The sequence below is a fragment of the Nycticebus coucang genome, chromosome 1 (assembly GCF_027406575.1).
Source record: "Nycticebus coucang isolate mNycCou1 chromosome 1, mNycCou1.pri, whole genome shotgun sequence".
Classification (NCBI taxonomy): Eukaryota; Metazoa; Chordata; class Mammalia; order Primates; family Lorisidae; genus Nycticebus; species Nycticebus coucang.
The window spans coordinates 96,901,987-96,917,040 of record NC_069780.1 but is presented as its reverse complement, the minus strand read 5'-3'; the positions used below and the strand labels follow the sequence as shown (position 1 = coordinate 96,917,040).

General features: G+C 40.6%; 1 protein-coding gene across 7 annotated transcripts in view; it reads right to left on the bottom strand.

The window, feature by feature from the left end:
• Nucleotides 1–15,054, bottom strand: part of SORBS2 (sorbin and SH3 domain containing 2) — a 231,929-nt gene that overhangs the window by 76,201 nt on the left and 140,674 nt on the right. For all 7 annotated transcript variants that reach the window (XM_053584201.1, XM_053584209.1, XM_053584217.1 and 4 more), the window contains one exon: nt 2,964–3,102. In XM_053584201.1, the coding sequence (XP_053440176.1) occupies nt 2,964–3,102 (139 nt within the window). The remainder of the gene's footprint in view (nt 1–2,963; nt 3,103–15,054) is intronic.

Sequence of the window (15,054 nt, the reverse complement as noted above, 5' to 3'; positions counted from 1 at the left end):
TATTTTTAGGGACAGTGTCTTACTCTGTCACCCAGGCTGGAGTGCAATGGTGGATCACAGCTCACTGCAGCCTCCAACTCCTGGCTCAAGATCCTCCTGCCTCAGCCTCCCAAAGTGCTGGTGTTACATGTATGAGCCACAATGTCCGGCCCACGTTATTTTTATTAACTTCTAGGATACTTTCAGAAGCAACAGGGTGCATTTATCTTCTGTTGCCTCTGAATCCTATCCCATTCACTCTTAGTTCACAGTTATAAATATATATATTTTTTGCAGTTTTTGGCCAGGGCCAGGTTTGAACCCGCCACCTTTGGTATATGGGGCTGGATAGTTCACAGTTATTTTTGAAAATCAACATTATTACTATTCACCTGTTAGGTTTATTAATATGACTTCTTGTTTTTCTGCAATTACTTTCAAAATTTGGTGACCAAAATGACACTGTGTAGACACAATATTCTTTATGTCAGGGTCTGCCAGGATTGCCACTCAGAAAGTTCTTTTATGTGCAGATGGAAAAGTCCATAAGTTTCAGAATAGGATTCACTCATATTGGTGTATGTGTATGATACATCATATGTAAATATGGTTTTCATGACAAATCTGTATAGAACATCATAAGTAAGCTTTCTAAGAAATTCAACTCATTATTAAAAAGATCATTAGAGTTAACATCTCTCTAAGAAAAAATATATTGTAACATTGATAACTGCTATTACTTTTATTATGGCTACTTCCAATTTATTTTGACTCAGAAAAGCTTTCAATACATTTTTTTCCTTTTTTATTAGAGGAAAGGCTTTATTTCAGCTTGTGGAGAGAACAGCATAGGAGAATTTGAAATTACCGTGCTCCTTTCAATACATTTTTAATGTAGATAAGGCTACAATTAAAACTGCCTTATGTGCTATTAAATGTAAAAGTAACATGTTTTTCAGTTATTCTAAATTAAGATGCAATATGATGTTTGACTCTTATTGATGTTCTGTTTAATTCCCAAAAGGATTTGATCAGGCAACCATGATGCTACTATTTTTATCAGGAACGAATATTTTGTGAACACCTAGTATGTGCAAAGATCTAGGCTAAGCAGGCAGTGTCAGCTCTGTCATGGTATCTGGTTCATAAGATTCTACGCACCTATAGCTTACGCAGTAGAAGGTAGCCCTTCATTTTATCATTCTCTTCATAGTCTACTAATTCTTATCTTTGCAATACAGTAGAGCCTCCATAGGTGACCACCTCCCTACACTGACCACCTTCTTAAGTTGACCTGATTTTCATAGACCACATGTCAGTACAGTATAGCAGGCCTAGTTCCTTATGGTGACCACCTCTGTTTGTCGGCCAGCTTGTTACAGTCCCTTGAGTGGTCAACTGACAGAGGTTCTACTGTATTTATTTTCATCTAAATAAAAGTTCATCAATGACACGGCATATTCGTATATTCTCCTCTGGACGTATCGCAGCCTTGGGCAATTGGAATCTGTTCACTGTTTATATAGGCAATTTCTTCCCATGTAAAATCTACTCATGGTTCTAAAATCAAAGGCTGTCTGTATTTGAGTATTTATACTTTCATGTGGTAGAGTAGGGAAAAAAGCGATCACTCAGACAGTGAGACAAAGAGTCAGACTTTGATAACAACTATTCAGGGAAATTCTATCACTAGAATAATCAGAGAGTTTTACTTTGTATGTGCAATAATGTGTAGTCTAATTCTTAAAAAATATAGAGTGGACTCCCATAATACACCATGGACTGATTGTTAAAGGACAAAATTTTGGCACAAGGAGTCCTGCTTTCTTGCAGTCCAGTGGAACATCATTATAAGATTCCCAGACGATCCCCAGAGTAGCATTAGAGAATACACAGATAAGCCGAGAGCTGAGAGTGTCAGAACAATGGATACGCACTTTAAAAGCCAAAAACTGTTTAAACTTGTAATACTCAGTATATGAGCATAACATTTGTTATCTTGCATATTGTATCTTGTATCTCTTCCAATTTAAGAGTATTACAATTTATTACATTATTTTCTGAGGTATATTTTACCTGGTAAGAAGATTTGTAGCATCATATGGCAGAACTTCCCTTCCAAGAGGCTCCAAAGAGTTCATAAGCCCCATGAAATTACATGCAAACATTTCATGATGAATGTTCACACATACGTTCATTTGTTTTCTGGAGGATAACTCTGCCTTCCACCAAATTCTTAAGACTAAGAATGATCGTTCTGTAAAATTATGGAGTTGTCATTTAAAGTAATCCTTAAGTTTCTCTTGTGTGGCTTCTATTACCACGTCCCTGACGGAAGGCCTTCTAGACTCAGTCTGAATGGTAGTTTTCTACTTTGTGAGCCGGTGGATTACTGCTTTAATGCTGTCTCCGTTACACCATTTTAACTGAAAATTCTTCCTTATATATACATCAAAAGAATATTCCATGGTGAAAGCTCTTCCACAGAGGAACAAGCTGCCTCAATGGAAAAGCATCCTGTTCATTTATTGAGTCAGCTAACTGGTTGTCTCCTTTTAATTTCTACCCCCACCTCAAACATCCAATAACCTTTTCCAGGCTTCACTATAAGTGCAGCGGTCTTGGGATAACTCAAAGACTATTTTCTTTTCTTTCTTCTTTTTTTTTTTTGAGACAGCGTCTCACTCTGTTACCCTGGGTAGAGTGCTGTGGCATCATCATACAGCAACCTCAAACTCCTGTGCTCAAGCAATCCTCCTGCCTCAGCCTTCTGAGAAACTGGTACTATGGGTGCCGGCCACCACACTCAGCTAGTTTTGCTCAGAGACTATTTTCTCCAAGGTGGAATCCTCTGCCCCAATCCCTTCCATCATACCACAGGGTGCCCAACGCACCTGTCTCACTTGGATGCCTTATATTCTTCCCCTGAAATCTGTACCCACCATGTTGAAATTGTCATGAAAATCACTACGGTCATTACTTACCGAGGGATCTGCCATGCTGCATGATAAGGCTGGAGTTGAGTGAGGCCGGGAGGGAGTACGCCGAGGGGGAAAATGGCCTTTGATAGTAACTCATGGGACTCACAGCACCTCCAGAGTTTCCATTCACTGTTATCTGGCTCTGAGGAAAGTGCACAGGCATCCGGTTAAAACACATAGTTCCCTGTCAACATCACCCCTTTATGTGAAAATAAAAGATTTCTAATCACATGACAATAATCAGCTGCCAAAGTTTTAAAATTTATTTTGAAAACAGATGTCAGAAGGCAGGGTACATTCTTTCGGTCTTGTCTCTCTTCCTTTATTTCTGAAAATCACTCTCTTCTATACATTCAAGGGCCTGGGGTGGGGACATTAGGAGGACGGGAAGCTGCTGGCCAGTGGGCATGCCGCTTTGCCATTCCAGGTGCCACACGGCACCAACATGTGTCAGTGTTGAATAAGCATGGAGCACAACTTTCCTCTTAGAATCACAGCTCAAGTTGTCAGAACACCCCCACACTGCTGGGCATGCAGGATTTGGACATGAGGAGAGGGCTTAGTTCCCAGACTTAGTCAGAGCTCGCTTCTTGTGAATGGATCTTTCTGGAGCAAGGTGACTACCCAAGGAGCACAGCAGTTTGGAGACACATACCATGAAGCAGCCTATTTTAAAGGGATCAAACATCTGGTAAAGCATCTGAAAGAACTGTTACATGGAAGCCACTGGCTGAGTGCTACTTCACCCTCATTCAGTGCTTAGGGGCCTTCGTTTGGTTTCTTAATAATTGATTGCTTTGATTATTTCATATTTGAGTATTTTATGGCCCTAGCCGTATCTCAGACTTCTTGTTGGAGATGGTCATATACATGTTTCTTTTATACTTTTTATAATATGAAACCTGGCGCTAATGACCTAGCAGATGTCCAAGAGATAACTATTCTGATTGAAGGAATTAGCTTAGTTCAGAGGTTGTGTTCAGAACTGTAGCTCTCCTGTCCATTTGCAGCACAGGACTAGCATTATAAAGTGTATATAACTCATGCAAATGAAGCAAAACATTAGTATGAACATCTCGTTAAGATTACATTATACCACCTAGCTAATTACACACGATCACACGTATGCACGTATACACGGAGACATTAATTTTATGCTTGTGAACCTTTTATGCTTATTTTAAAACAAACTCCTTTTACGCCAGCTTGAAACACAGACAAATAATTGCTTATTCCCAATTTCACTTTAAAGCAGATATGTGTTCTACTGACCTAGAATAAATCTAATTTCATTACTTTATAAGCCATACCACGTATGTCCTAAAATCAATAAACATTTCATTACAAGAATTGTGCTTACGGATGAAATTCTTCTTTAAGCTGATGGAATGTTGCTGTTGTATTAAAACCAACCATATCTTTTCTTTTTTTTTTTTTGAGCCAGTCTCACTCTGTCACCCTGGGTAGAGTGCTGTGGCATTGTAGCTCACAGCAACCTCAAACTCCTGGGCAAAGTGATCCTCCTGCATTAGCCTCCTGAGTAACTGGGACTATAGGTGCTTACCACCACTCCCAGCTAGTTTTTCTCTGTTTAGTAGACATGGGGGTCTGGCTCTTGCTCAGGCTGGTCTCGAACTCCTTAGCTCAAGTAATCCACCTGCCTCAGCCTCACAGAGTCCTGGGATTACAGGCATGAGCCATCATGCCTGACCAATACCGATCATCTTGAAGATCTTCTAGCTGAATAGAAGTGGACATTCAAGAAACTATGGCTTAAAGAAACTATGGCTTGGCTCCCACAGCTCAGTGGTTAGGACATTGGCCACATACACCAAGGCAGGTGGGTTCGAACCCAGCCTGGGCCTGCTAAACAACAATGACAACAACAAAAAAAAATAGCTGGGCTTTGTGGCAAGCGTCTGTACTCCCAGCTACTTGGGAGGTTGAGGCAAGAAAATTGCTTGAGCCCAAGAGTTTGAGGTTGCTGTGAGCTGTGAGGCCTTGGCACTCTACTGAGGGCGATGTAGTGAGAGTCTGTAAAGAAACTATGAGGCACAGACCTGCCCAAATCTTCAGAGCCTTTATGTACCTCTGGTGAATGATTTGAGAATATTTTTACTACCTTGCCCAAATCAAGTTTGGTGGATCTTCGTAAATATCATCTTAATACTATTACAATGAATTATACTATTACAATTTAATGTTAAAAGCAGGAGAATCCTTCTTATTAAAAGCCATCAGATAATTATGTTACTAAATTTAGGAAATTTTCTCCGATTTCTATTTTGATGGTTTCAATAATATTGAATAGGGGTTAAAAAAAACCCACTGAAAGTGGATTTACTCTTTTATCATGTTAAAAGGGGTTTTACTAGTAATACTGTTAGAGTTTGAGAAGATACTTTATTGTTATAGTGAACTAATTATTCTCCATGAGAACATCTCATGGAGAACCTGTGTACAATTTTAAATTGATAATTAAATTAATCTGAGTGGCAGGTAGCTCAAATTGTGCCCACCAGACTATATGTATAACTCTTGGACCCCTGAAGAGTCTTAAAAAGGGAAAATTGGACAGGTTAGGACATGAACTGATATACTCCCACTACATTGCATTTTTGGCTAAAGGTTCTGATAATAGCCCTTAACATTTTTTAAAGTTAAGAACCAGTCAAAACACAATACTGCCTGGGAGGGCCCCACTCCTGCTGAGCTCGAGCCCCTGGCTGGTCACCTGTGGCCAGGGAGGGACTCTTGGTGGTGAGCCCTGGGAAATGCAGCTTCTTCTTTACCAGACTCTGACTAGAGCATTTCTTAAACTCTGGAGCTCAAGGGATCCTCCTGCTTCAGCCTTCCAGAGTGCTAGGATTATAGGCCTGAGTCACTACATCTAGCCTGAACAGAACATTTCAATGCAAAGTGTAATACCCAGCCACAGGAGGAATACTAAATCCCATTCCCCAAAACATATCTTTTGTTTTCTATAATTGCAGTGTCTTAATAAAACATATGGCTCATTATAACATTTTTTTTGCATGTAATTTGCAGATTTATGAGCTTGATAGAATAAAGTTTTTATGTAGCACGAATAAAATTTCGTCTATGATAATGCTTATTTAGAACTTCATTATAAAATTCATTTTAGGAAAAAAGAATCCTATGTTTTGTCAGAAGCTATGTGCCCTTCAAACAAAGAACATTATCTATACATTATGTCAGTTGAGAATCTATGCCATAGAATTTTGAAGCATCTTTGCCATCCACAAACCATTTATTAGGGACTATTTATCATATAGATATGTTTAAATCATATAGTATGTATGGAAAATATATATTGCTATAAATGGAAGACAAATTATTATTATTTTTTGTTTGTTTGAGACAGAGTCTCACCATGTCACCCTCGGTAGAGTGCAGTGCAGAGTGCTGTCACAGCTCACAGCAACCTCAAACTCTAGAGCTTAAGTGATTCTCTTGCCTCAGCCTCCCAAGTAGCTGGGACTACAGGCACCCACCACAATGCCTGGCTATTTTTTGGTTATAGTTGTCATTGTTGTTTTAGCTGGCCCGGGCTGAATTTGAACCCACCAGCCTTGGTGTATGTGGCTGGCATCCTACCCCACTGAGCTATGGGTGCCACCAGAAGACAAATTATTTACTTATAAAATAAAAAAAATGTGTGCATAAATTTCTATACTGGAATGGCTCAGGAAAAATGCCCTCCCCACCCCCCCAGAGGACTACATCTTTGTAATGCAAATTAAGATTATTTATATCATTCACTCCTGTACAACAGATGAGTTCAAAAGATGTAGCTTTTAGAGAGAGAAGAGTAAGAAGAATTAGGATCATGCAGTCAGTAATAACTTATGTGAGAAACAAGGAATATAAACTATTTACACAGGACACATTGTTAAGAGTCTGCAAGAAAAACTGTTATCTACATTATTATTAATATTGGGTTAAAATTTTTGAAAAATTTCTTTTTTTTCTAGGGCGGTGCCTGTGGCTCAGTGAGTAGGGCGCCAGCCCCATATGCCGAGGGTGGCGGGTTCAAACCCAGCCCCGGCCAAACTGCAATAAAAAAATAGCCGGGCGTTGTGGTGGGCGCCTGTAGTCTCAGCTACTCGGGAGGCTGAGGCAAGAGAATCGCGTAAGCCCAAGAGTTAGAGGTTGCTGTGAGCCGTGTGACATCATGGCACTCTACCTGAGGGCGGTAAAGTGAGACTCTTGTCTCTACAAAAAAAAAAAAAATTTCTTTTTTTCTAGTCTTATCACAACCATATGATGTTGTATACTTATCTAAATTGTGGAGACAAGTTTTTATCGAGGCAAATCACTGTACAACTCCTTAGCTACAGTAATGCAATAAACCAAAAGTAAACCATTTTATTTATTTATTTGTTTTTACTCTGTCTCCCTGGGTAGAGTGCTGTGATATCATAGCTCACAGAAACCTCAAACTCTTGGGCTCAAGTGATCCTCCTGCCTCAGCCTCCCAAGTAGCTGGAACTACAGGCACCTGTCACCATACCTGGCTAGTTTTTCTACTTTCAGTAGAGATTGGGTCTCAGTCTTGCTCAGGCTGGTTTTGAACTCCTGACCTCAAGCAATCCTCCCACCCCAGCCTCCCAGAGTGCTAGGATTATAGGCGAGAGCCACCAATGCTCGGCCAAGTAAACCATTTTAGAGCAACCATAAATAATTCTAAAATGAATGCAGAGACCATAAGTGACCTTTTCAGCCCTGAGTAAGCAGGATTATGTTGATGACTGGTGGATTTGCCTAACAGATGGCACAGAATTGGTTTACACCTATGCAGATGAAAATACTCAGCGGCAAAATGGCATGTAAGGGATGAGTCCTTTCAAGGAAAAGGTGGAGATAAAGGAAGGCAGAATAATTACATGAGTGGCTGCAGGAGTGGTTAAGGTGACACCATCTGTTACAGCAGACCTCTGCCCCCGGGGGGTGGAGAGGGTGTCTCAGAACGGTCACTGGTGTCATAGTCACCAATCTGCAGCTCAGCCATCAGGGTCGTGGAGGCCCCACTCTCAGAGTAGCACAAGGGTTCTCCCAGGGATGAGTCTGCCCTGAGAGGGCCTGTATCAGGACTGCGGGTGACGCTTTCAGGAACTAGGAGCGGGTGTTTGTATGAACAGTGTGACCAGCTCCGCGGCTTATGCACCTGTGAAACCCCCAAACCCTCAGAGGGTGGAAGGCTAAGAGAGGCTGGGCTGGAGCCACTGCCTGGTGGAAAAGCGGTTCTGTTCAAAGGCACCACGGGAGACGGGCACCACGGAGAAACTTCTGGAGTGGTTTGTCTATGTGTCTGTGAAGCATTTACCTCCAACATACTGGCTGGGAAGTTCTGATTTCCAAGCTGAGTTCGAGGGAAAAAAATAACAAGAAGAGATATTATCCAATTAATTAAAAACATTTTTTTTTTTGCAGTGTGCCAGAAAAGGCAAAGCATTGGTTTTATTTGCAAGCGCTTTAAGGACACACATTCGGATGGATAAGGCGCCAAAAACATGGTACAGAAAATCCATGAAAACATGAAGAAGATGAATCCAGTCAGTGTATTTTGGAAACAAGGTCAGTTTTCACACAGCACTGCAACAGAATCCAGGCAGGGTCTTGCGGGTGTTGGCATAATAAAATTCCTGCCCCATAAGTATTAGTTTTTGTGTACTTGAGACAGTGAAATGGTATCGGATTGTCTACTGGACAGCAGAATTAGTGAGGCCTTCACTAGAAAATCCTGTAGCCAAACTTCTCCCTCCTACCTCCCCCCTGCCAAAATGTCCCCAAAATATAAAGCAGTTTGCTTCATTTTTTCCCCAGACTTAAAGGATCTAAATATTAATCAAACTAAGAACAACAAAGTGGGAAGGGTATTTTGTTTCCTTTCCATTCATGAAATCTGCTCTTTGGTTGAACTACAAAATGTTAAAAAAAACTGCCTTCGAAATAGCCCAGCAGTGCAAACAAAGACAAACACATGTGAAAATAAGGTGAGAACGAAAACCAGCCACTGACCATGGTTAGACCCCACCCTGGTTGATTAGAATGATGGTTGGCATTAAGTCTTAGGTAAAGGAGAAAGAAACTAAAGGAAAAATAGAAGGTGTGGTAACCCCCAGCCTCTGCATAACCCAAGAGGCTAACCGTGGTGGGGGGCTGCCTGCAGGGGAGGAGAGAAGACGGTGCAGTCAGCGTTTTTGTAGCCATCTGTTGTAACTTTGATGCCAAATAAGGGAACAAGGATCAAAATCAACAGGAAGGAATAAAACTCCGAAGCAATTTTTCTCCCTTATCCCTTTCACCTTTTCAGAATAGAGCTATTGGGGGGAGGTGACAGTTTTAAGATTGATGGCTAGAAATATTATGGGATTATTAGTAAAAGGTTGGAAAACGAATTAAAGAGAACTGTAAGGACTTAGAAAGATGGCCTTGTAAAGAAAGATTTAAGTGGTACCATTTTTCTTGGCCAGCGTAATATTCATAACAGTTGACGTCATGTAGGCAGTTGGCCTCATAAAAGTTATAATTTAATATTTTTCCCTCAGACTTTTAATTGAACACTTAAGAAGTCCACCATATAAAAAGTTCTCTCTAAGTCATAGATCCCTTAGAAATCTGATAAAAAAGCTATCAATCCTTCTCTTAGGGAAAAATGCATAGATTTATATGTACATACATTTCTGCATAAACTTTGGAGCTGCATGGATACTCCAAAGAGCATCCTTAACCTAATAGGTTAAGGGACCTAGACAAAAAGACAGATTCTCTTACTCTATTTTTTGTTTAATAAGATTTTATTTTCTTGCTGTTTTAACACAGTCATTTTAAATGTGATACTTCTTTTTACCGTTTATGGTTTTACGATCTCTAGAATAACTGAAAGACATTTTTGTTACCCAGATTGGACAGTTTTTGTAGAAATGCATCCTTTTTACTAGCAAATACTTATAATAATTGTAGATCTTATTGGCAGTAAAACTATAACATTTTGAAATTACAATAATTATAACATTTAAGTTTTGCTACACGTCTGGATGGAATGCAGTATAAAGCAGTCTTTGGATAGGCCAATGGAATTTCTCATCATAAGGCAGTTTCACTAAGGAAGTTTCCATGCAACGTGAATCTCTTCTTAATTTTGCTGATGCTAAATGAAAATTCCATTAAATAATAGAAATCATACAAAGGGATCTGAATTATCTGCTAAAATGAGGTTTTTTTCTTTCAGATCAAAAGGAAAAACCTCATGAATTCAACTCTCATGGAATTGTCTATATCCTTTTGACTTGACACACATCAAAAGCTAGAGAATATTCTTTTCCAAATTACCATCGTCGTGGGTAATATGATTATTAGTTTGTTTATCTGCCACTGTGTTTAGGGATGGTCCTTATCCATTCATTCTTACAAAGAAAACATCCACAGAAAACAGAACTATTTCACCTTGTGAATTTCTCTCCCTACCTCTGACATGTTCACAATTTTGAGTCTCTGTGTGTGTGTGTAATGCCTCTTGATGAGTCATATCACACTTAAATTTTTATAGATAAACATCCCTAAATTCAACAGGATATTGGTCACCCATGAAAAAAGCTTTGAAAGGTCTTGCCGTGATAATCTAAATTACTTCTTAGAGTATGTGGACTCCTTTTACAAGATCCTGATCTCCCCATTAATGACATACCCTTTAGATCTAGTAAGATAGAGAATTATATTATCCGTGTTTTCCCTGAAGAAAATGAGAGAAGAGTAGCAGGAAAAGTGTGGGAAAAGGGAATAAATAAGTATTTTCCCAATTTGGACTACTATAGGGAAAATCAACTTTATTTTTATTAATTTATTTTTTTGAGATAGAGTCTCACTCCCTTGCCCTGGCTACACTATCGTGGACACAGCTCATAGCAACCTCAAATTCCTCAAGCGAATCCTCCTGCCTCAGCCTCCCGAGTAGCTGGGATTAAGGCACCTGCTACAATGCCTGGCTAGTTGTTCTGTTTTTAGTAGAGAGGGAATGTCATCCTTGCTCAACCATTCTCAGACTGCTGACCTCAAGCAATCCTCCCGCTTCGGCCTCCCAGAGTGCTAGCATCATAGGCATGAGACACCATGCTTGGCTGGGAAAACTAAACAAGCACAGTCCCCAATCCCTGCCCCTCATTGCATTTAGTGGCACACAGATGACGGCCGAAAAATCATTCTCATTATACTGTGCCTCCTTTTCAAGACCATGTAAAGCTAAGGTGTTTAAATAGAGATCAAGCATCCCCAACGTTTTGTGGGTAAAAGTTACTTCTGGACTACCTTGAAGCAGGGAAAACTAAATTTATTTTTATTTATATATTTTTCAAGACAGTCTCACTGCCTCATCCCGACTAGAGTGCTGTGGCATCATAGTTCACAGCAACCTCAGTTGTTGGGCTAGAAGGGTGGGGGCGATCAGAAACACCAGTATGCTGTTGCCTGGTTCCCCGCAAAGGAAGGAATGAGGCTTAAACACTGCAAACCTGATACACTAAGAGCACCCGGTTCTTCAAACTAGCACTGAGCCTGGTGGTCCGAGTGACATCAACCCAACCTTTAAAGAGAACCTGTGGATGAAGGATATCACTCCATCAAGGCAGGAGCTCGCTGAGAAATGAGAAAAGCAAGGGGAGTCCAGGGACGATGAACTTCAGCAGGGGAAAAAGTATATTGGGTTGGATGTACCTAATGCCTCGAGCGCCCACCAAGTGTGTCCGGCAGGTGCAGCTGAAGCCGGTATGAGACTACAGGGAGCTGTGGCCGAAGGGAGACAGGTAGAGGGCTGATATGCCCAGATCCTTTGACTAGAAACATATCAAAACCTAAAGCATATTCTCTCTAAAATCACCATCGTCAGGGATAACATGATCATTCCTTTGATTATAAATGAATTAAAATTAAATACAATTAAAATAAAATGAACTCATTGTCAACCACAACATATTCATAGTCATAAGCCCCTAAGCCGGGGTGTCCAACCTTTTTCCTTCTCTGCCGCCCATCAGAAGAAGAAGAGTTGTCTTGGGCCACACATTAAATACACAAGCACTAACAAAAGCTGACGAGCCAATAAAAAAAGGTTGGTGCATACTTTTCATGATGTGTGACAACACAGATAAGCAAAAAAATCCTCACAAAATCAGTATGTGACCTGCAGGCTGCAGGTTGGACACCCCTGCCTGAACCATCATTTTGTTGACTCAGCATAGAAGCTGATGGGGAAAAGAGAGCAGTTGGTGTGGGCCCAGGACAGAGCTGGGATGTTGGGAATAAGAGGCCAAGCTGAGGGGGAGGTGAGTGAAGCATTTAATTCGGGTACAAAATTTAACAAGTGACAAAAAGTAATCAAGATTACTATTATATTTTAATGTAGTCATAGGGAAAAAAACAAATATCAATGCAAAAAACAAAATCCACGCTGAACAAAATATTCACATCTAAATAAAAAAGTCAATGCCGTGACAAGCTATATTGGAAAAGTGAGGAAAAAAAGAAAAAAAATTGTGTCTGGAAAACAAATTTTTTTTTTTTTTTTTGGAGACAGAATCTTACCATATCACCCTCGGTAGAGTGCCATGACATCAGTTGCTCACAGCAACCTTAAAATCTTGGGCTTAAGTGATTCTCTTGCCTCTGTCTCCCAAGTACCTGGGACTGCAGGCTCCACCACAAGGCCCATTTTTGTTGTTGTTGTAGTTGTCCTTGTTTGTTTGTTTTGTTTTGTTTTGCAGTTTTTGGCCGGGGCAGGGCTTGAACCCACCACCTCCAGCATATGGGGCCAGCGCCCTACTCCTTTGAACCACAGGTGCCGCCCTGTAATTGTCATTGTTGTGTAGCAGGCTGGAACCAGGTTCGAACCCACCAGCCCTAGTGTATGTGGCTAGTGCCCTAACCACTGGGCAACAGGTGCCAAGACTGTATCTGGAATTTTTAATGGAAGCAAACTCAATAATCATATTTTCTGAACTACCTTTTTCGCTGATGCATTTTTGATACAGAGAAGAGACATGCTTGACAATTTCCACTTAACCAGTGGTGATCTTAAATAATTTTTTGATTAAAGTAAAACAAAGTAAACATACAGTAAATTCTGACTGGGTGTAAATAAAATATTTAAAATTAAAGTAATGGGTGTGTTAATAAACCTACATTTTGATTTTTCAAAATTTTTACATGACTTAAATGTTCTAGAGAAAACTCATTAAAATACATAAACAAAACAAATGTTTTATGTATTTTATACATTTATGTATTTGTTGGGGGGACGTGTTTTTCCTTCTGCCTTGGGCTCCCAGTGCCTTGTCGTGACACTTATGTTGTGGGCCTGACATCTTCCTCTTCCACATTTTTGATTACTGAGCTTCAAGGCCTCATTTCTCAAAGAATACACAGGTTATACATTAACTATCTAGCAAAAGGACTTGACAGGTTTTTGTTCTCTGTTTTTACATGGAATTGACAATAATTTACTTGGAAAAAAAAATCTGGAAGGGAGATATATAAAGGCAAGCTTTGCCTCCTACCCCAATCTTTGCATGACAAGTTGCCTCCTCTCCTCACAGCCTTTCACGGTGGGGCAGGGGGAAGGAGAAGCGGGATGGCAGGAGAACCCGGCAGCCATGTGTCTACCAGGCGATACCATTTTGCTGGCCACAGCTGATTGTTCAGGAGTGGGAATAATTGACCTAAACTGGACCAACTGGGCCCTTCCTCCCTCTTGGGAATTTGAATGAAGTGACACCGTCAGGTAGCTGTGTGTGGGGTACTCAAAAACAAGAAACCAGAAAATGTGGTGGAATCCACAGGCAACCTGGAGAAATGAGAGCACAGGAACCAAGAAAAGAGGGGCAGGAACTCTGCAGCGCCTGAGACTAACAAAGAAAGAGAGCGGCTAGCTGGTCCAGGCCTGGCAGGACGGCTTGCATTTTCATGACATGAGAATGTCCTGTAGCCTCATGATAAAAACCTTTTAACAACTACAGACATAAACCTCTATACCAGTCCTACCCCAGACTTGCGTCACAGGGGATCTAAAACAGTCACACATCTGGGCACACTGATGGAACGAGGCATCTGAACAGGGAAGTAGATGTTTCCACTCTCCTCTGTGGTACTCAGATTGGGAACATGGTTTTGCATCTGGGAAGGTGACGTATTTTAAGAGTGTCAAGTTTAAGAGACCGTATGAGAAAACAGAAGCAGCAGAGGTCAAGTGGTGGGTCTTGAATCAAATAGACTTGGGCAAGTTGCTTAATTTTCCTTGGCCTTGGTTTCCTCATCATGAACATTACATAGGATCATGTAGGTAAAGTACAGTGTTGGGTGTCTTGTAATAGCTCTCAATAGATGTGAGCCATTAAAAAAAAAATAATTAGATGGCCGGCCGCAGTGGCTCACACGTGTAATCCCAGCACTCGGGGAGGCCAAGGCAGGAGAATCCTTGAAGCTCAGGAGTTGGAGATCAGCCTGAGCAAGAGTGAGACTCTTATCTCTACTAAACATAGAAAAACTAGCCGTGTGTTGTGCAGTCCCAGCTACTCGGGAGGCTGAGGCAGGAGGATCACTTGAGGTTTGAGGTTACTGTGAGCTATGATGACACCGCACAGGGCACAGGGGTGCTCTGCACAAGGCAGACAGCAGGGAGGAAGGAGGAAGGAATGTGAAGACTGCCAGGGAGGACAGAAGGGAAACTTAGTCTCTTTTTTCTCAATGGAATGAATTGGTAGAACTTAAGAAAAGGTGGATAATGTCTCAATATTAGAAATACTTTCTAATAATCAGCTGTACTAATTAGATCTGAGCTTTCCATTAAGTATATTGAAAAAGAAGCCAAATGGCCATCTACGGGAAAATGTCCAGAAGGGATCTGAGGTGATTTTTTAAATTAATATTGGGCTCCCAAATGTTCTCTTTCTGTGTTTTGTTTTTATTTTGTTTTGTCTTTTGAGACAAGAGTGTCACTCTGTCACACAATCAACTAATAGCATAAAAAAAAAAAACCCACATGGAAGTGATGGGATATTTCTTGACCATGCCAGTGGAGAAC